This window comes from Salarias fasciatus, chromosome 5 (assembly GCF_902148845.1).
Source record: "Salarias fasciatus chromosome 5, fSalaFa1.1, whole genome shotgun sequence".
In the NCBI taxonomy this organism is placed as follows: domain Eukaryota; kingdom Metazoa; phylum Chordata; class Actinopteri; order Blenniiformes; family Blenniidae; genus Salarias; species Salarias fasciatus.
This window is the reverse complement of record NC_043749.1, coordinates 15,753,647-15,776,212: the sequence shown is the minus strand read 5'-3', so window position 1 is coordinate 15,776,212 and position 22,566 is coordinate 15,753,647. Positions and strand designations below refer to the sequence as shown.

At 42.3% G+C, this 22,566-nt stretch overlaps 1 protein-coding gene across 1 annotated transcript in view; it reads left to right on the top strand.

Moving 5' to 3' along the window:
- Positions 1-22,566, top strand: part of LOC115388224 (receptor-type tyrosine-protein phosphatase gamma-like) — a 110,276-nt gene that overhangs the window by 71,637 nt on the left and 16,073 nt on the right. The window contains exons 5-13 of the mRNA XM_030091231.1: positions 1,379-1,474; positions 5,812-5,878; positions 8,306-8,463; positions 9,618-9,810; positions 14,439-14,623; positions 19,609-19,717; positions 19,824-19,873; positions 19,975-20,722; positions 21,974-22,112. Of these exons, the coding sequence (XP_029947091.1) occupies positions 1,379-1,474; positions 5,812-5,878; positions 8,306-8,463; positions 9,618-9,810; positions 14,439-14,623; positions 19,609-19,717; positions 19,824-19,873; positions 19,975-20,722; positions 21,974-22,112 (1,745 nt within the window). The remainder of the gene's footprint in view (positions 1-1,378; positions 1,475-5,811; positions 5,879-8,305; positions 8,464-9,617; positions 9,811-14,438; positions 14,624-19,608; positions 19,718-19,823; positions 19,874-19,974; positions 20,723-21,973; positions 22,113-22,566) is intronic.

Genomic DNA, 22,566 nt, shown 5'->3' with positions numbered 1-22,566 from the left:
ATATAACTGGTATACGCTGAATTTAGACTTAACTAAGGCTCAAGAAATGTAGCCAGAGCCTCAATTTGCCTTTACAGACAGCTTGTAGATTGGTCAGACCACCTGCCTGTGCTCCTTTGTAGCAACAACTTCCCACAATATGAGTGCGGATGACTATCGTGATAACAAGGGGGGTTTCGTGTTACATCTTCCTAAACGACCAGTAAACAGCATGCAACATCGCTCAAATTTTTTGATTTTTTTTTTTTTTTTTTTTTTTTTTTCCCCCAATCGCTATGTAATGCCTAATATAATTGAAAATCAAGTTTTCCAAAGTGTGCCATTAACAGGAGCGGGTCACATGAGCTCATTTCAGTGAGTAAATGAAGCCTAAGGGGGGCAGCTTAATTGGGTAATGTAGTTAATAACATCTGAAGGGTGATGAATGGCCAGCCCTCTTTCTTGCTGAGTTCTCAGACAACAAATTAGTTCCATTAAAGGCTGCAGTTAAAGGAGCTCTGAAGGAAACTGATTAACTTGAATTATCTTTATTGAGTCATTTGGTACCTGGTTCATGCCTGTGGTTCACGTTTGAGGATCCGTCCTTATTTATACACTTATTTGCTCTGGCTTTTTGCATCTGTTGTCGGCACACCAAATTGGGCCGGGTGGTTTCTTTGAACAAGAAAAAAGGCTCCACACCCTGTAATTAAATCAACATCTAGGACCTTTTTCTTATTGCCAATTAACTTGGTTCACTGACATGAAAGGATTATTCCATTTAAAGAGGCTTGACAGTAAGATGATGGACAGCTCCAATTGCTGCTTTTAGACTCATTTGCTGATTTTGATCAGCCCTACCATAATATGTCTGCTTTGAAATTAAAGAAATATGAATCTTTTTTTTTAGTGAAAACCAGACATGACAGGTATATACGGGGTTGCTTTTTTTTTTTTTTTTTTTTTTTTTTTTTTTTTAAATGTTATACCCACACACCCTACGCTTTGTTGTGAAATCAGAAGCCGTGTTGTGGGTGATTTAAGGTAATTGGGAGCAATGATTAGAAGCGCACCATTCTGTTAGATGTTAGAGCAGGGGTAGGAGGAAAAGAGAGCGTTTCACCAGTTCTTCCTCTCTGTTCGTGACTGCGGCGGCGAGGACGCTCGCCTTGAGGTGCTGGATGCTGTATTTCTCGAGCATCCTCCAGGAGTGGCAGCACACAAAAAGGAATGACACAGATTATGGGAGATTTATAAGAGTGATAAATACACCTTCTTTTATGCCCCTCAGAACAGCTTTTCATCAGCTCCTCAGCACGGTGTCCGTGTGATTGATGGCCGAACAGTTTGCCCGCCTTGTCCACTCCTCAAACTGTTTATGCTCTGTTTCCCATCCCAGATGCAGATCTACCTTTATAATTCAGACGACTTTGACAGCCTCAGTGCCGCCATCAAGGAAAGACGCATCATCGCTGCCATGGCCGTTTTCTTTGAGGTAAAGTATCGCACACGAACGAATGCCCAAGCACATCTGAAGAAAAATCCAGTAATCCGGTTCAAATACTGAGCTGTGGGTTGATGTGCGATAGCATGCAATACCATCACAGAAGTTATTGGCAAAACTAAACAAACTTAGCCTCAACTTGGCTTGTTTTAAAACAGAAGACACTATTTCTGCTTTTTTTTTTTTCCTCCGACAACTGAAACATCTGTGGGATTTTTCCTCAAAGGTTTTTAAATGCAGCAGAAACTCGAGATATCAAAACTTTATGATCCGTACATGTTTTATTCCACCAAAGGAGCTTTGCATCAATCACCACTTTTATGTTTTTTTCAATCATTGAAAGTACAAAACTCATATTCAGTAGAAAAACAAGCCAAGCATCAGTAGTTGGCTTCAAGGTTACATCGTCACACTTGCAACTTTTAACACTCTAAGCTACACATGACCTCCAGAATATGATAAATCTGAGTGTTGTAAAGTTTGTGCGAGAATAATTAGCGAGACTATGAATATAAACACGACTGATACTTTAAAGGCAGATATGTCTCTGTGTGTGTGTGTGCTGTCTTCACAGTGCTTATGTCCTCTGTAGCCGCGTGCAACCTGTTGTTTGCGATCTCAAATTGCAAAAATGTTGTGTTAACCGATTCCTTAATCAGTTCCTACTCCCCATTTTGAGTATGTAAAATGATTTTCTACTGACAACACAGTGAAACTCACGATGCCGACATTTAGATTCTGAACTTACAGTTTGATAAATTCACCATCACGAAAACACACCGATCATGCGTTACGGTGCAACCCTCATATCTGAGATTTGGTTTGCATCTGAAGATTTACTCTGCTCTTGAGGAAAGTGGCATTGTAATACATCTGTGTGTAGGTGCGGGTGGTATTGATGGGAAATATCTTTTTTTCACAGGGATGTAAAACGACTGTCTATATAAAAGGTGCTTACTGCCAACTGTCAGAAATGGTTTATGAGCCTGAAGAGACGAGTGAATAAATAGAAAGTGGGAAAAAAGAAGCTGACAGTAGGACAGAAAAAAGGCCAGTGTGAACTTGTGGTACGAGTGCGGAGGAACATTTTAAATAGCATTTGTACTGACATAAGTATTTTTTTTTTTTAGGCCAGTAAATGATAAATATTTGTAAGGAATGAAGCTTTGCTCCCACACTGTAAGTCGTTAGGATATTTTCTCCTCACCTGGTTGCTGATTGTTTTTCTTGTGGTCTGTGGCAGATTGCTTACTCAGACTCAACAAATTGTCCCCCGAAGATCTGAACACGTAAGCTCTTAATGGGCAAGAATGCTTCTAATTTCCGTTAAGTGTAAAAACACCTCGGAGATTTACAAACTGTGAGCGGCGGCTTTAAAAATGTTTCTGTCCGTGTTACTCTAATTTCTATTAGCGATACCTGTGCAGCAGATGACAGGTGATCAATGCACGCTAACATTCGGCTTAATAGTATTTGGGCAGGGGTCAGCTCTCAGGCAGAGCCGGGCTGGAATGGGGACACAGGTGTTTATAATGTAGGTCTGCTCTCAGACAGTGATGGACCGTGTGTGTACGAGGACCTAAATGCCTCCGCTGGGTCCTGACAACCCTATTGCTTACTGCAATTAGCACCGCCATACACAATCCGCTGAATAGCAGTTTACAGTGTGAGGGTTTTTTTTTTTTTTCTACTTCTTTAAGCGGACACACACACATTGGCTCAGATTTACCTTTTCTAATCAATGAGGAGAGCTCCTCCTGTGCTCCCCAAAGGCCTATTAACGGCCTCTAAGGTGTGCATATTATCCACATTCAGCATTCAGTTCCACACGGTTATTCTCCTCTGACTGACCTGAATTAATGTCGAGCATGGGAGGATTGGTCCCTGCATCCCAACACTGTTTTGTCCAGTTTTCTTTTTTTTTTTCTCTTAAGTAGGACAATGGGAATTTTGTAAAATGTACAGCTAAACAATATTAACCGTCCTAAGTAACTACAAAACAATTATCATCACTGGCGGTAGACCTGAGCGGACATGACAGGATCTTTTTGACTGGCATCCGTAGCCCAAAGAAGAAATGAGATCCGAATACTGGAAACGAAATTCACGACGACTTTGGAGTTCCTTTGATATTTGTGATCAATCAAACTTCATTCATATAAAAACTTTCCCAGCAGGCTGTTAAAATTCAAAGCGCAGTGATCATAGGACAAAACAAGCGAGGACAAGACATGAATGAGAAACGTGTTTTTAAGTTATACTGAGTGATTTTTAAAATTGAGATGGAGAAAACGTGAGTCCATCCTTCTCATCTCTTTAATTTCTGTATTGTTTGTGATGCCAAGGAAACACTAAAACGTCCAGAAAACAGAGGAATAGAGCTTTTCTTTACAGTATATCAGTCATCATGGTGTTTCCTCTGCATGACCGCCCAGCCGCACACGATGTGACACATTTGGACCATGAGCTTCTCAGAACTGTCAAATATACACAGTAATATTGAATAACTGCCAGATATTGAAAGATAGAATAAGACACAACCAAGCTAATATGGTGAGATAGGAGTAAGATACAAAACCAAAGTGAAAGTGATTAAACTAGATTCAGTGGAATTTAAAGCCACACGGGGATGTGGCGGTTCGAGCTCTGGCCTCGGAGCCTGTATTAATCCATCAAGTTATATTAAACCAACTAAGGTACTATTGGCATTAAACAATGCTGTTAACAGTATTTTAATAAGGGGTTAGGGCCAAAGAAATCCAGTGCCACAGTGATGAAGTGCCAGTTTTTGTGCTTTGGATCTTGATGTAAACACATTCATATTTAAGTTGCACTAATGAATTTGAATGAATTTCCTATACTTAGCTCCTTATTGACTGTGCTCAAACTCGAAGCCCGAAATACATAAAGTGTGTAAGTGTTCAGACACTTAGTGTGGAGACGGGCTGCCTTCTATGAATTACCGTGCTGCTGCTGCTGCTGCTGCTGTGCTCACGCATCGCTGCTGCTGTTTGCGAAGCTATCTCTCCTCACAGCGTGGCGACTCACTACAGTCTGCTGCCAAACAAACTTCAATTTCAAATACTGCATCCAAAAACTAAGCACTAACAGCAGATGCCACTGTAAATAGTTGTCTGGTAGATTTCAGTTTTGAAAAGCCTTGGATAACCTTGTATCCATATTGTCAACAGTAAACATCAAGCGCGATCATCAGTGGGTGGTCTCGTAATTCCAAGGCTGGTATTTTTGTCGTTGCAGATTAAATCTGGTCAATTAAGCTTGGTCATATGTTTGAGAAGATGCTCAGCTCCTTATTCAAGTGACTCCATCAATTCATGAACTGGCTATTTGCAAATATGCACATGATACAAGACGACACTGTGAGAAATTACAGTACTGTAAATAATTATGATTAATCCACAAAATATGGTGGATTAAGAAGAAATAGGTCAAAAAACTTGAGGAAAAATTACTAAAGTCAGTGCATTGATTCTGTTCTACAACACTGCTGGTGGAACAGCCAGTTTACATCCATACATTACAGAAGAGCATGTTTATTTAGAAGAATTCATTCCCAAAACATCATCCACATAAGTGCTTGTATTTATCAGGAATCATAATGTAATATTCAAAATGATCGCATAGTGCATGTGTACCTGCTGTCTTTCATCTCAGGTTTATGTATAACTATCTGACTTTAGACCATTATTGTGGTGGTTAATGTTGTAGTTTAACCAGTCATGACTCCTTACTGATAAGCTGAAATAATATGTAACAGCAAAGGATCCTTGATTTGATTTCCTGTTCATATATATACTGGAACCAAGACAAACTGGGTTTAAGAGAGACCCTTAACTCAAATGAGCTTGACACCCTTAATCTAATCTGTGGGAAACAAAAGCCAATTACAGGTAGAACAGTGAGCCGATTATCCAAACTCTCTTTTTTTCTTTTTTTTTCTTTGTGGTTATGCAGGGCTGCTTTTTTATGTGAATTTTCATAATAAGACAGGTTAACATTTATTTTTTAAGCCATTATGAAATAGTACTGAAGTTCAGGAGTTGTCATGCACTTTTCCCTTGGAAATAAACAGACTGCTGAATCTATTTTTATGTGACACGATGCAATCCCAGCCCTGCACGCCAGCGTAACATGCGCCACAGCAGTGATGGATGGTATTAGGTGCTGCTGGATTATGTTGTATTATAAAGATGTAGCTCTTCCCCTTTGATTTGTTCATGTCGATCGTCTTTTGGTATTTTATTTAGAAGATTATACTAGTTGCGTAATCCCTTTTGTAATCCTTTGTCTCTTGACATTTCCCACAGCTTGGACAAAAAGACAACCCAGCTGTGGACCCTATTATCCAGGGACTGAAAGGAGTGGTTCATCATGGTAAGGAATGGCACAGCAACCCCTCATAAATCTCTGCTTCACGCAGAACAGTAGCATTTATTTGCTGAAGACAGGTACATACATTTATTAAATCTCAGATACAAAGTCATCCTCTGTTTCCTCTGTTTGTCTGCGTGTTTGTTGGAGATATATATATATATTTTTTTTTTATCCATCATGCCCAAATCTCCTCACAACAAAACATTACAGTGGGATTTAAGTTCTTGTTGGATTTAGAAAAGCAATTTGACCCCTATGAAATCCCTCTGACATTGCTGTGGTTGATGTTTCGGTTGTTTCTGGAGGTAAATTCCTCTTGACAGTGCGGGCGTTGTGCTCCTCCCTGCATCCAGGAAACAAATATTGCATTCAGCTGCTTAAACATTAGCAACCCTTCTTTTTTTTTTTTGAGAAGGCCAAATGAGTCTAAACAGGGGGGAAAAGGGAAGAGTTTAACTTCAAAAGGAGGCAAAATTTGCAAGAGACCGCCTCTCCCTTTGCTACTGTAGCTCCACAGTAGGAGCCCTCAAAGGAGCTTCACTCATAGAGACATAACTATTAATTACATGTGAGCCTCAATTAGACAACCCCCTGCTTTTTAGTCTGACTCACACATCCATACACACACTCACTTGGACTTGTGGAATGCATCGACTCATGCTAACATCAAAGCTGCCCGTGTTTTGTGTACATCTGCGCAGCGCTTCGTATTGTCCTGAATTATCGCTGCTCGGCTTGATGCGGAGCTTCAGCTCATGTTTTTAGTTTTAGTTCGACTGTGTAATTCTTCAATGCAGATGGAGACACGAGAAGCTCTGTTTACACGGACACGTATGGCTTGTTTAACAACCTGCTGCCGACAGTCTTTTTGTGTGCGTTATCGTTCACTGACAAGTGCATCTGAATATACGAGGACGCGTGGTAACAAAGTAATTGGACTGCTCTCGTGCCGCTTTAACAAGACAAGGCCTCACTAATTGATAGTGATTCAAATTCACTTCTTTTCTTTTCCAGAGATGGACATTTGATGTAGAACATTATGTGCTGGTGAAGCTGTAAAAAAAGTGATTTTCTACTGAATGCTAAAAACTAATGTGTGAGGGGAGAAGCTTGTGTGATTTTTCTTTTTTTTTTTTTTCCGCTGAACAAGAAAATAGGTCATGATCTACAGCAAGTTTTTCTTCTTTACATATCATTGACTACAGTTAAAAAAAAAAAAAGTGACTATTTTCTGATTAGTTTTTTCAGCCTGGAGTCTACGTCGCTTGTTTTTTGTTTTACAGAGGTAATTAAGCACTGCTATTCTTTTATTAAGTAACCTTGATGAAGAGAAGCTCCCAAAACTTGATTATTTCATGAGTCTGCCTCTGTGGATTCTGCACTCAGCCGTACAGCTGCTCAGATGTTCGTGCTAAGACGATTTCCCAGCTGACGGAGGGGGGAGAGCTCGGTGTGGGTGTGGTGGTTTCTTTGGACTCTCTTCCTGCTCAGCGCTAAACACTCCTCGCCTTCTGCCCTGTTAGGACGGTCGGTTTTCCACCAGCTCGTTATCCCACAGTCATCCATCCATCAGCATCTGTGCGGCCCATGAGCGATAGGGCACGTAGGCTGTCTGAAGGCAGGGAGAAGAAAGGCTGCGCATACAGAATCTGAGTACAGATGAGGCGTGGGGGCGAGGCTTCCCGTGCCTCGGTAGTCTGAATGCAAACCACACCCCAAACCTCTGTTTCTTTAAAGATAAGGCCGTGAGCTGCAAGAGATTGGATTTGACATAAATTCAGCTTTATTTAGGTTTTTCTCATCATAATTCAAGGAAAAAACAAACCCACTTGTATAACCCGCACGGCATATTTGCAGGAGATAAAGGCATCTTCCTCCGGTCGAGTCCTGCTTGTTGGTTTGTTTTCTTTTCTTTTCTTTTTCTTTTTTTTTCTTTTCTGCACAGTCTTGCCTGGTTCTGATCAGAGGATAGAGCTGTAATCATTTGGATCTGTCTTAATCCCTGTGGCCCATGCCACAGTTGTTACATGGAACAGAGGACGCAACCACCCATCCGCAGATCAGCTGTCAGAGCTGGCCATCTTATCAGACTCCTCTCCCTTTGCTCCTCTCTCAGCCCATCCGAGTACAGAGATCTGACCAGAGTGATAACAAGTGTTGAGGCATTTAACTACCGCGGTTCCTCCAATGAAAGTTTCAAGGAGCCCGTAGAAATGCCACGAGGGGAATGAAACCAAACAGCCTTTTAAAGGGTTGACGTAAATGTAGCTCATGATATGCAGAGGTTTTAAGGTCCAGGTGAAAGATGCAGTGGCTTTTTCTCTCTCTCTCTCTCTCTCTCTCTCTCTCTCTCTCTCTCTCTCTCTCTCTGTCTTTGTCTTGTACATCTCTGTGTATTGACACGTTGTAATTTCCTGCTTTAACCAGAAAAAGAGACCAACCTCAGGTCGTTCATCTTGAGGGATCTGCTGCCGTCGTCGGTGGACAGTTATTACCGATACACCGGCTCTTTGACCACCCCGCCCTGCAGCAAGGTAGTGGAGTGGATCATCTTCTCCAGGCCTGTCTACGTGTCCCACTCGCAGGTGCGTTAAATACACACACGCACACACACATGCATGCACGCACGCACGCACGCACCGCACGCACACAGCCAGACCTGGTTTGCACACAGTCGGTGGATCACACGCTGTCTCACAGTGGCGATGCACAAGCAATTTTTCCCCTCATCTGCCTCTTCCCTTTCTTCCCGCTTCCCTCGTTCCTCTCCAGCTCCTCTGCATATGAAACCATAACTTCCTATATAGTGGTTGATTAAGCAGGAAGGGGGAGCCAATTACTGGCATTTGACTGATAGTGAGTGTGAGATAGCACTTACACATACATCATGCTTTTGGTCTGAGAGGGCGTCTGTGGGCCCTTAAATAGAAAACCGCTTCCGATGGAGTACGGTTATACTATCCAAATTAATCAATGCTCAAGCTGCTAAATGCCAAACACTGCCGTCTCAATTACCGCTGTAATGTCTGTTTAGTGAAAAACAGCATTTTGCTGCACTCACCTATGTGCTAAAATGCCTGCGCTCCAACTGTTTCTGCTGTTTGTGATTTTGAGAGATAATATATGCCAAATCATGCCCGGCGCTTTTTTGCTGATCCCATACACAGTCCTTTGCTGCATCTTTTATACATACAATTCTCGGGTTACCCAGCTGCCTATCCTCTAGAGCTTTCTGTGCTGTGGAAATTTGCAAGACTCAGTGGAATTTCTATCAACTTGCAGGAGGACAAATCTTTTGTTCAGAAATGACTTCTGCCGCAGGAATATTGACCACCTCTACAATGTTTGTGACGCTCACAGATAGTCTTTTATGAACCTGTAATTCATTTCTCCAAGCACCCATAGGACACATTGATTCCACAGTATCTGTAATGTGTAGTCATTACAGCACGCGGCAGGAGATCATTCATGGCAATCAATGGCCACAAATTTGCCCCATTGAGAAGTTACAGCCCAGCAGGTAGCAGGATGATGATTGAAGCCTGTGTCGACTGGTGCCTGCGGCGTGCATGCTTCTTGCAAAATACTCTTCTCCTCCAGCCGCGAGGAGTCAGCTGCTAGCAAGTGATGCCAAACGCCGGCCTGCGCCATGCATTAAATGTAACGTGCATATGCACTCACACACGTGCGTTGTGACAATAATGCCTAAATATGCTCTTCTTGTCTTACTGCCTTCCAGCTGGAAGCGTTTTATTCCATCTTTACAACGGAGCAACAGGACCATGTCAAGTCTGTCGAGTACCTGAGGAACAACTTCAGGCCGCTGCAGGACCTGGACAGTCGGAAAGTTTTCAAGTCGGCCGTAAAAGACGCGTGGCAGAGAGATTTAACAGAGATCCTGGGAAGCCCTTATAGCACCGAGGCCTCAAGAGGTGAGCTTTGTTTTCCTTCTGCCGTCCACTTTTCCTGTTATTTTCTCCTGAACTACAACAAAGGGAGCTCTTATGTTTACCATTATTTCTGATTTCATTTGTGTTTGCTAGATTGTTGCAAGTTTACTGTAAACTTGGGGCATGGTCATATCACAGGGCAGAGGTGATTTAGTGGTGAGCATTCTCTCCTCGCAGCGGGAGGACAAACGCTTCGCTTTGAGGCTCTGTGTGAAGTTGTTTTGCTTGTGTGCCAGTGTGTGTGTGTGTGTGTGTCAGTGCTTTCTGTGTGTACTCTGACTTCTAACCACAATCTAAAAAACATGCCCGTTAGGTTAACTGGTGAGTGCACGTTGCCTGTAGGAGCGAGTGTGAGTGTGTGCACGTGTGCGTGCTCGCTGTGTCCAGGGTCCAGCCTGTTTTCTTGGCCCTTGCCGGCCGGGCTGAGCTCCAGCCCCCAGGGGCCCAAGTTTGATGAAGCAGACATAGAAGATGGATGGATGCTGGATGACATGATGTCTACTTCCTTGAGCCAAGGTTATGTTAGAAATTAGCGAGTATCACATCAAGTACTGAAGAGCATGTGCAGCAGAAGTTATTGGTTAGAAAATTGTATCCGAAGATGTTTCAATGTTGAATACATAAATGTACTCAACAGACTATGACAATATATGTGACAGTCTTTCATGATTTTTATTTACCATCCCATTGCCTTTCATTTTAAATTGATAAATGGTGCAGTTAAAACTGTAGTAATAGCTTCAAATATCCCTTTTTAAAAAGATAAATGTGCCTACATTTGTGTTTTAGGAGGATTAGGGTCAAATGCGTGTAGTTTATTCATACACTCATGCTGATATCGTCCCTGCATTCATTCCTTCATCTCAGATAAACGCTTCATCCAGGATAACATCGTTGGAGAACGGCTGCAGTCACACAGTTTTTCATCACAATACTAAACACATGAAGATTTTAGGAGTCCTTTAGATTTGTTCGCCGCTACATCGTGTGATTTGATTTATTTGACCTTTTGTTCCAAAACTGAGTCCTGCTGAACAATGTTGGTCCTGAATAAATCCTAACAATCACTACAATGTTTTCAACATGCTAAAATAACAACGTCATCTTCTACATTCATGAGATGGATTGATGGATTGATTATGGAGGTGTGGAGCTGTTCTTGTAGCTTTCCTTGGCAGGAGAAAAGCCTGACATGGGAATGGTGGGAAACTGGTGCTGTGCAGGTGTGGCTTTAATCGCTCATTTGGCTTTGTTCACATGACTGGAACAATCTCCTGAGTCCATCCCACTGTAAGACAGAAGACCATAGATTTTAAGATATCACCAAGCTTGCTTGATAGCGGCCTGAAAGCAGAGAGCCACTGCCGAGCACACAGATTCAATCGGAGTCTAGCATGTTAGTTCCACACAGAAAGGTCCTGTCATCCATCACTTTTGAATCAGGATTTTCTTTTTTTTCCAGTGAGATTACAGAACTAACCTCTGCCTCACTGTTTGCTCTGAACAAAAGGTCAATGAAACATTTCTTGGAGGGCGGTTTTTTGTTATTGTTTTCCTCCATACTTTACCTGCTAAGTCACTACAATTACTGGAGCATTTTGATTATTGCTCGGCACACGCCATTCTCTCACTACAAGTCGTTCTTCAAAGAACACATTAAATCCAAACAGACGTCATGCGGCGCTTGATCACAGTATTTAGTTTGCCGTTCTCTTTTATGCGAGTATCTTGTTGCGCTCACTTTAAGAGAACAGTACAGGAACTATGGAGACTAATGAGAAAGGCTGCTGCTCCTTAAAATGTTGTTGTTGGTGTCTAGTGGGGAGAATTGATTGGGCACGCTTGTGATGAAGTTGGAGCACTCTAACAGGGCCGATCAGCAATCATCATTAATATGTGGCACAGCTAAAATAGACCCATACAAATTAAGTTGTGAAATTGCTTTTGTGGCATTATGTCAGGAGGCAGAATGAATGTGGACCACAGTCTCTCCATTTTTTTTTTTTCCTGCTCCCCTCCTCTTGGTTATTTTCCCTTTGTGTCTGTCTCACATTTATTCGCCTCTGTGTTGAGATAGAAGGATCTATGGGTGATTGGAGGTGCAGGGTATAAACGGCGTCAGTCTTTTCTTCAAAGGTGACATCAGTCAAGGTTGTTTTGTGGGGTGGTATTTGTCCACGCTCGGTAAATGATGGCTTTGCTTGTAAAATGTTGTGAGAGCCGGGGCCGCACCTTGACTGAATGTTCCATCACTGTGGCTTTTATAGCCATGCAAGTTGTTTGGCCATTAGATGCAGAGCTAACCTTTCAGATCCACAATGGAGATGGCAGATTAGTTTGTGTGGTCCAGATTGATTGTTGGTCCAGTAATCATGTCAGGATATATAGGGCAGCATTTATTTTTTTTGTTTGCAGTGATCCTGCCTGTCTGCCCCTCATTTTTTTTTCTTTTTGTTGTTTTTTTTGTTTTTTGTTTTTCTCTGAAATAAACCAGATTTAGTCCACCACCTGCTTAGAGGATAATGATTTTGGTTGGTATCACTTTTATTATCGCATACTCTGCTGAGTGTTTTCTTAGCAAATTCATTGAGTGTAAAATGTCAGAAAATCACATTCTAAATGTCAATCACAATTTCCCACAGCCTAAGGTGATACCTTGAACTGGCTTATATTTCTGGTTACAAAAGAAAGAATGTGCGATGAACTAATGTTAATTAAAGCATCGCATTGAAGCAAAATAAATACAAAAATATTTCCCAATTTATTGAGACTTAATGTAATATCAGATGCAAATCCAAGCTGTTCGCTGCATTAACAAGAGATCATATAATAAACACGGTTGTCATTTGTTATTTATGCAGCATGCCTTACAAAACCCCTCTCTCCTTGAAAGTTTTAAAAAGCCTATTTATGCTAAGGTAGGAACTATCTCTTCTTTTCTTTCTGTGAGTTTTCACTGAAATTCTTGCTCTCATCATTATTCAAATGTCTGCAGAGAGCTTTTATAAAATGCGCCGTTCCCACATCAGGAGTGAGACGCCGAAAAAACTATTTGTTGACAACAGTCAACTCATCTGCTCCATGGTGGGGGCAACACGGAGAAACATTCAAGCTCTGCTTTGATGGATTGAGGACTTTTTTTTTTTTTTTTTTAAGGAATATAGTTTATATATTCAAAGAAATGCCACATTTTGTTTGAGCCTTTGGCATGTTAATAAGTTGGCCGCTCGCCGAGTATTATGTACATTTTAATAAATGCATTGATGTGTTCACTATTCATGCAGTGCAAGATGGATGATGGATGAAAACCTTGCTGCAACAGATTGAGACGGGAACATTTTCAGTGAAATTCAGAGTCGGTGCATGTTCACTCCCAAGTCGAACACACACACAAAAAAAAAATGTCCTGTTGTCATATTATTTGAATCGTTTTTTTTTTTTTTGTTTTTTTTTCAAACATTGAGCAATAACAGTGTTTCATTGCACGTTGCAGAACAGCAGGCGAGAAGATGATTACCACACCGAGTAACTGCAGATACAAATCAAGTAGATGATTTGATGGATAAAGAGGCCATAAGAACAGGAGAGGACTATATCAACACTAATAATGCAGGCACTAAAAGCAAAGTGACGTATTCAACTAACATCAAATGGATGTTTTTAAGCTGCAGAAGCTGACAATGAATACCCAACAGGTTCTAATGTATTTCACACTTGTCATAGCTAATCAACACCCTGAGATTTTCTCCCCATTGTTTTTCCCCTGTGTTCCTTTTGACTGATTACCCTCCACTCTGTCTTCCTTTCTCCCTCTCACATATCATGGGGCACAATTTGCGTCATGGCTACACTGTGCAAATGGAGAAAGCTGTGGTGACAATTTCAATTTGACAGAAAGTCTGAGAGCACATAATCATTTGACACTAGTTCTTGATTGCTGTTGCCCTAATGTGCTGAGAAGCATGTCCAGATTGTCCCTTACTCATACTGATGGAGCCCTGTGGAAAGCAGCCATGCTGTGGCCTGCACTGCCACCTTGAGGTTGATTTTCACTTTTTTTTCCCTCAACATCCTTCTCATGCATGCAGTTTTTATGTTACACAAGGGGGCTTACAGGGTATGCACAAACAATAAGTTGCTGTATTATCTGATCCACATGTAAAGCATTATATAAGACTGTTGGATGCTCAGCAGGGGGGGGGCATTTCTTTGTTGCCATGAAGAAGATCTTGAGCATCATGATGGGCATTACGGCACTGATATCTAAAGGTCTCGTCTGAGCTCACAGGAGTGCCTTTTTTTTTTTTTTTTTTTTTTTTTTTACATTGATCCATAATATTAACAACATATTACATATTTAGAGGCTACTCAGGAGGAAAACGCTTTCAATCAAGTCAGCAGGATTCAGTAATATTAGGCTTGTTAAAAGGCAGCCTGAATTCTTCCCCCACTCATCAGCAGGCACAAATGCATGTGGTCAAGCAGTCCTCCCAATCACAGCCCCTCATCTCTATCTCGCATCTAATGCCACTCCTGTGTGTGTGTGTGTGTGTGTTTCCCCCTAACACTGCCGCATTGTCACGTTGTTCTGCTCGATTCGGGTCTTTCAGTGTGCAGCAGTGCCCCTGTGAACATGAAGATCAAGCCAGTGAACCAGACGGCTTTGATGGTGAGCTGGGAACGCCCTCTGACAGTCTACCACCCACCCATCACCAGCTACATGGTCTCCTACAGCTGGGTGAAACGTGACGTCGCTGATGAAAAGACCTTCACAAAGACCGGGGACCAGAGCATGGTGAGGATGAGCTCCCATTAAAAATCTACCCCGATCACTCCCTTTCTTTGCTCTCTCCAAACATATTTATTTATTTTAGCAGTGGCTACTGTCGAAGCGGCTCCGAATGGTTTGCGGAGCCTCAGATGTATGTGTCAGGATCAGAGGTTGCTGGATCAGTGACGGTGTGTACAGGAGGTGGCAGCTCGTGATGAACTCTGCAAGTGGCTGCTGGTTGATATGAGGGCTCAGACACTCCCCTGTCACTCACCTGTCTAACAATAGAAGCGTCACCCTGTCACAGACAGACGAGCCGGGCTGATAGCGCGCTGACAAACGCACCTGTGGCTCCTTCCCCAGATGTAATATTTCCCTTCATCTGCTTGTTTACTTCTTTGGACTCAACAGGAGTTTCTCTTAAGTAGCTGTTTGCATATTAGGGTCAAAAAACCTCATTCAAACAACAACCGCACCAACAAAATAATGTATGTGCTTTTATTTTATATTGTTTGAAAGCCCATAATAATTCAGAAGAAAGGATCGTTGCGGTTTCAGACGGCACAGGCAGCTCTTTGAACACATTTTTTTTTTTTAAGCAACAAATGCAGAGCAAGTGTAGTCCTTCAGATCTCTGATCCACTGATCATATAATTCAGCTCGGCTGCTTTAAACAATGAGTAGCTCTTATGTTCTTATTGTATCCGTCTAGAAGATTTTTCAGTGTGTCTCCAAGAAATATATCCCACCCTGCGGGAGGCTTCACCTACAGCAGTGTTCTTTTTCACACCATACATCCTTCCCCCTCCGGTCACACATTCGTGAAAGATCCAACCTCCAACTGTGCATCTAGTTAAAGCGCGCTGACCCCAACTGTCTTGATATTCTGCATGACTGCCTCTCTGGACATAAACAGCGAACGTGGGGGGCGGGGTGGTGGGGGGACACTCGGTTCAGAGACCTGGGATCAGTTCCCTGGTGGTACACTCCCACCTCCAGCTTTGGTCATGTGTTCCCATAAATGCACTTGTCATTGTCGTGGGTTGGAAGCTTCGCTTTGTTGCTGCACGAGCGACTCAGATTTTGTGTGGGTAACCGCACAGAGGGGGCGGGATTGAAGCCTCGGACTAGCTAATCCTTTTAGGTAATAACCCTCACAAGATGGTGTTTTTTTTGCATCACTTTGATGTTCAACCCTTATTGTGCAGGATGGTGCATGGGCAGAGATGCTAAAAGGCTATTTTCTTCTTCTTCTTTTTTTTTTTTTTTGTATTAATCCGTTTAAAATTTGCAAGATCATTTTGTGACATTGTAATTGGTTTTAGGGTTAATATAAATATGCACAAGTTGTATATGTTCACAACCCCCAGGATGTATACGACACTAAATGAGACTTCACATGAATGAAATGAACCAGATTTTGAAAGTGGCTGTTTATAGGAGGGAAGAGGAAAAGGAAATTTATGTATGGTATTTCATGAGCACGATCGGCTCATAGCAAGAATGTTTCAAAAAAAGTTCATACCAATGCTGTAAGTAAGTAAAAGTTTAAATCATCAAGATGGCATTAAACATGGATAAGGAAAAAAAACACTATGATAAATTTAGTTTGAAAAGGTGATTGCGTTAATTAAAAAAAAAACACACACACATTTTTATAAAAAACAAATACTTGTGATGTTAGTTGAAAGTGTAATTTAATCGGTAGGTCTTGAGTCTGCTTTTAGAAATGTCAGTTTTCTCAGCAGCCCTCAGGTTCCCCGTGGCTGATCTACACCACTGAAATAATGCCTCGCTGCGGGTGCAAATTCTCCCTTTTGGAATCTGTAAACGGCCGGAGCCAGAGGACCTCAAGGTCTGCGAATAATGGAAGCAGTTCTGCAAGATCAGAAGGTTCAAGACCATTGAAACATTTAAAAACCAACAAGAGAACCTTACAATTTCTCCTCAAACATGAAGAGCCATTGCAGAGACTTTCTAAATGCTGTAATGTGGGCCCATCTCTTGGTCTTTTGTCAGAGTTAAAGCAGCTGAGTTCTGTAAAAGCTGCAGGCCAGAAATACATTTTGAAGGAAAACCAGGAAGCAGGGTTATTACAGCAATCATACACAAATTGGCCTAAGACAGAAATGGACTAACTGTGCTCTGTTCTTTACATGATTAAAATCCTTCATTGGAAAGTTCTGTTCCGTCCTGGTTGATTTGTAAGAACATTTATTTCAACAGAGATTTAATGTCTTATTTATTGTTAAAAAAAGAGCATCAACCAGCACAGCTGTGTAAGTTGATACCATGTCTTTTGATGACATTCCACATTGGGCTCATGTACAGATTAAAAAGCAGGCGGCCTGTAAGCATATTTCATTCCATGAGTTCCTCGGGAGCATGTGTCCATGCTTACTATAAATTTTTGATCTGAGAGCTATGAGATGTATGACTTGAGGACAGTACTGGAGATGGAAACCAGGCTTTCCAGCTATCTCTGTTCTGGGATTCGTCACATCCAAAGTTGAGCTTCTCAATAATGTTTTGAAAATTTGAAATCTCATTAAACTGGACAAAAACCAGTTATTCTAAATAAAATATCATAAAATACATCATAAAAATGACAATCACTGTTTTTTTTTAAACCTCTAAACATCTTCAAACAGTCATACAGGGATTTATAGTCCTGTAGGATGTGTGATTGAAAGGACAGGTTGTGCAGAGTTTGCCCAAGTTAAAAAAAACAAAAAAAACAGGAACTAACTGTGTAATTAGTTCAATTTAGTAAAAGTAAACTTGCTGCTGAGGGATTTGTTAAAGCCATTTCAGATTATTGATTTTCAAAATTGATTAATTGAATAGAAATTGGGATTATTTGAGTTATTATATTAATAAAATGATGTTACTTCTGTATTTGAGTCCCAAATGGTAACGGTTTCCCTGTACACAATAATTTAGTATTACCTTAAATTGTTGTCCTTAGTTTTCTTTTAGACATTCTGCCATTTCTAATCAGCCTTTGGATTCTCTCATTTCTCCATCGCAGTGTAGCCTTAGCGTATACCGGCCTCATTTTTAATGGAGCCACGGAATCAAGAGATGATTTCAGTCCGCTGATAAAAGCGTCCACACTGAAATCACAGGATGAAGGTAAAATAACTGGAGGACTTTCATCCTGGACTTCAATGAAATTTGCAGCCACTTCTGGACTAAGATAGTGTACTCCCACTGCAACGAGGTCTCCTGCTGAATAAAAGCAGTGATATTACACAAAAAAAAGAAAAAAGAAAAAAAAAAGACACACAGTAGTGGTCAGACGCATCCAAGTCAACGACAGAGGACAGACCAGTGGACAGGCCATGCATGATGACTGCTAAGAACAACAGCGCGCTGTTCTGAAGTGCTGTATTTTAAATTGGATTTGTTTTATCGGAAATGAATGAGAAATTATTGAAGCAGGACCAACATCCTTCCTATCGTTCCTTGTAGAGGGCGAGAAGATAAAATTGGTTCCTCGGTGAAAACAGCTGGTGCGTCCACGCCTAGCTGAGCTTTTTCATTTAAAAAACAATCAACATTATCATCTAAAATTAGATCATCGCCTATAAAATATTGGTTTCAGAGAGAGTGAACATATAAAACTGACATATTAACAGTAATTAGGGATTTGAACATGTAACTTGACAGTGTCTGTGGATATTTTACCGTTTCCTTTGTGTTTTGTGTTTTGGATGTATTCTAGTTGAAAACAGGAAGTGATGACAATGAGATGATTGATTAAAATATATTCTAATATTGCTGATAATGTTATGAGTCGAACCAAAACACCAGGATTTAGGATCTGAAAGGATCAGGATCAGGTCTCACTCGGCTGAGGAATACTTCCACAACGGTTCAGTTCTATGTTTAACAAAGATATTGCTTCTCCCACAGCCTCCACTTTAGGCATTTTCCAAAATGTACTGACCTTTTAGCTCCCTATCAGCCGTACGTCACCCCGGGGTGCTCCGGCACAGCTGTCATATCTCCACCAGTCTAACAATTCTCATTTCCTGTTCTGTGCTCTTGTGGTGAGGCATGAAAAGGCAGAATATTGTGCTTCGGAGGACAAATGCTGTGAGGAAACGTTTTTAGTGCGACAAATTCAATTAAAATGCAGTTTTTTTTATACATTCAGAAAATCTGATTTGGATATTTTTCAAGCTTTAAAATGTAATGTATTAACTATTAACACCAATTTTATTTGGCTTTGTTCAGTCTTGTTGCACTAAAATCGATCTAGGGCTAGTTAGTGCCCAGCAAACCACAAGTCTGTGTTTTTAGGTGTTTTTGGGCTGCTGGAGGAAACCAGAGTACCCTAGATTTTAGTTATAGACAAGCTGTATGTTTGGTTATTTTGACATGATTTCACTGGAAACAAGTGACCGAGAGTGCAGATATCTGTCTGTACAGTTCTGCTCCATTAATGCAGTCGATCAGGCTGTTTCTTAACAGGACTGTCGTTCAGTTCTGTCTCTCTTTCTCTCTCGCGCTCTCGCTCTCTCTCTCTCTCTCTCTCTCTCTCTCTCTCTCTCTCTCTCTCTCTCTCTCTCTCTCTCTCTCTCTCTCTCTCTCTCTCTCTCTCTCTCTCTCTCTCTCTCTCTCTCTCTCTCTCTCTCTCTCTCTCTCGCATTTTCAGTTTCCATCTGTGGACACCTTTATCTGAATTATTTTGGACAAATACCAGCTCCGCCACGTCAGAGGCAATCACCCATCTATTCTGAGGACAGTTTGAGTAGAAGTACAGCTGTCTGCAAATTGAAAAACACAATTAAATTAGACAGCAAATTAGGTTTTTTTAAAAGGCATCAATCATCCTGTTCTTCTGCGTGTGACAGAATAGTCACCTCGTTCATTTTCATTAAAAAAAAAAAACTTTGTAGCAACAACTACACTTCACATTTCTAGTGGACACACGCTTTAGTCATGATTTGTGTGTGTGTGTGTGTGTGTGTGTGTGTGTGTGTGTGTGTTCTCTCTTGCAGAAAGCAGTCATCACTAATGTGTCCCCCGACGCGCTGTACCTGTTCAGGGTGCAGGCGGTGTGTCAGCATGACCTGCGCAGTGATTTCAGCCAAACGCTGCTCTTCAGAGGTGCGTGATCAAAACCTATTAATGCGCTGTAACCTCTGCAACTCGAACACAAAACGTATCCCAGATTAATGACTTATTTTTGCTGATTCCGTCTTTTATTTTGCAGCCAATACAACAAGGATATTTGAAGGCTCTCGTATTGTGAAGACGGGGATGGTGAGTTGACCAGGAGATGGCAGTGCAAATTTCTTTTTGTGTTTTTAGTGACAGTCATTTGTTAAGTAAATTATGCGTCTGCGCTCTCGTTCCCCCCTCAGCCCACCATTTCTCCAGCGTCCTCTGCAGACATGGCTCCCATCAGCTCCGGTTCCTCCACTTGGACGTCCTCCGGTATCCACTTCTCCATCGTTTCCATGGCAACGGGGATGGGCCCGTCCTCCAGCGGCAGCCAGGCCACTGTGGCCTCGGTGGTGACGAGCACTCTGCTGGCGGGCCTGGGCGTCGGCGGAGGGGTCATCTCCTCTCTGCCCAGCTCCGTGTGGCCCACACAGGCGCCTCAAGGCACACACAACCCCACGCAAGCGGCGGCGCCACCTGCGAAGTCCAGCACCGAGCAGGCGGCCCCCCAGGGCTCCGAGACAGACAGCCCGGCCGGCGAGAACCAGGCCGCACGTGACGGCGAGGAGGAGGAAGAGGAGGGCGAGAGAGAAGGAGACCAGGAGGAAGACGAGGAGGAGGAGAAGAAGAGGAAAAACAAGACTGCGCCTGATAATGAGGAGAAACATGTGAACAACACTGTGGCCAAAGAGCCTTTAATCCCCACCCCGGCACCCACAGCCAAAGAGAAAGGAGAATTTAAGCCCACAGTCAAAGGTACCGCAGCATCTGCAAGCACCGGCGACGAGCAGCTGGCCGACGTGGATAGCAAGCCCACAGATGTAAATTTAGTCTCCACTCAGGAGCCCCGTAACGACAGCGCCGAGATGCAGATCCCTCAAAGCTCTACCACGTCTCCAAAGATCAGTAGCGAAGGGAAAAATCTCTGGCCTTTCTACGTCCACACCGGTGAGCGCACCTCTGTCTTTCTCCACAGATAAGACACTTATTTGATCCCCGTTTTTCAAACGGAAAAATCTTTTCCTGAACTCAAACTGTGGTCGGCTTTTAAACATGGCAAGACTTCCTTCCGAAGCAGAATTCTATAAACACTACCTACAGCGATGGAGCCCAGTTTATCAGAACAGATAACTTGATTCAAGTCATTGCCTACATTGGTTACCGTCTCAGTCAAAGACAAAGCTCCAGGCTCTGTGTCAATACAACACAGAGGCCCGAAGGAAGCAGCAGGCTCTGTGCCAGAGGGCTTCTGCCTCCAGGAATTCCTTTAAGCAGATTTCAGAAGACATTGCTTCAAGCAAGAACGTTTATAAAGTTTTTTTTTTTCCCTTCTTCGCCGCCGTCATGTTAAAAATGGCAAGTATGGTGAACATTGATTAAAACTTGCAGTCAGTCACTATTCTGAGGATCTTTTCAAAGTCACATTTTGCAGGAGAAAATAAAACCACCATTTGCGGAGCTGTAGTTAATCTGGAGACGAGCAAAGTCAGCCGGTGTTCAGTAAAAAAGGATTTTAAGCGTCGTGCGGGAGCGGTCTCAGTTCTGTAGATGTCTGTTTTGTCTCTGATGTTGCAAACATCCAGTGGCAAAGTCCATGTATATTTATTGTGGACTCTTTCATTTACTAATACAACTTATCCTCCTGCACCCACAGACATAACGTTTTGAGGTTGTGTTCATCCGTTAATGAGACATCTCTGGAAGTGCCTGCAGAAGTTTCCCTCTAATTTCGCTCACATACTGACTGAAAGATCAACGGATTTCGTGTATATGATCAAAGGCTAAGATCAGTTGCTTGATGAGTCGGCATGTACATTAAAAATGAGGGATTTTCATCGGTTGCACTGGATGATAATTATTTTTTTAACAGGCTCGATATATTGCCATTAAATTCATGCATGTTGTCTCAAACCAGCATGGCAACAGAACAGAGGGAAGAAAGGCGACGTGATGGCTAATTACCTGGTGAAACACCATAGTGTGTGTTCATACGTCGACTGCACAGCAGTTGTAGCTGTTAGCACTTTTACCTCATGACAGAATTTACCTCGGTTTGAGTCCAGGTTGGGTTTCGGGTCCTTCCTGTGTGGAATCTGCATGTTGTGTGTGCTCATTCTGATTTCCTTCCATTGTTCAAAACATTCATTTGAGGATGACAGGTAATTTTAAATACACATTTGTCTGTAATTATCTTCGCAGACCGAACAAACTTGTCCAACGTGACGCGGACCTCTCAGCCCGGGATGGGCAGGATGGTGTGGATCGTCCCCTTGGTTGTGGTGTCTGCTCTCACCCTGCTGTGCCTCATCATGCTCCTGATCGTGATGATTTACTGGAGGTGAGACGGCCTTCATTATGCCTACAAACCCTCATCCCAGACGCTTCATCTCGAAACTGAATAGCTTCATTTCAATGGTCTGATACAGTTAATCAAGTGCTGTTGTAAACCGAGTGTCATTGAGATAAGGATACTACTAGGATTTTTCCACTCGGCTCTTCTCCGCTTTGGCTGTATCTTTTTATCCACTTTCTGCACACGCATCAATCTCAATCAGTCAGGTCACAAGGCAGCTCTGTTTCCTGAGCTGTGCACATCGGGCCCATCACCCACCTGGGTGAGGGGCAGGAGACCTGAAGGCCCTGCAGAGGCAGCGCGGGTCCCAGCTGTGTCTTCATCTGCTGGGCTAATTTCCAGCCTCGCTATTGGAGCCCCGGTAATTACATAAGCCAGGCCACCAGCACGTGTCAGCTGGTTAATGAGTTACTAATAGCACCGTAGACTATTTACTCAG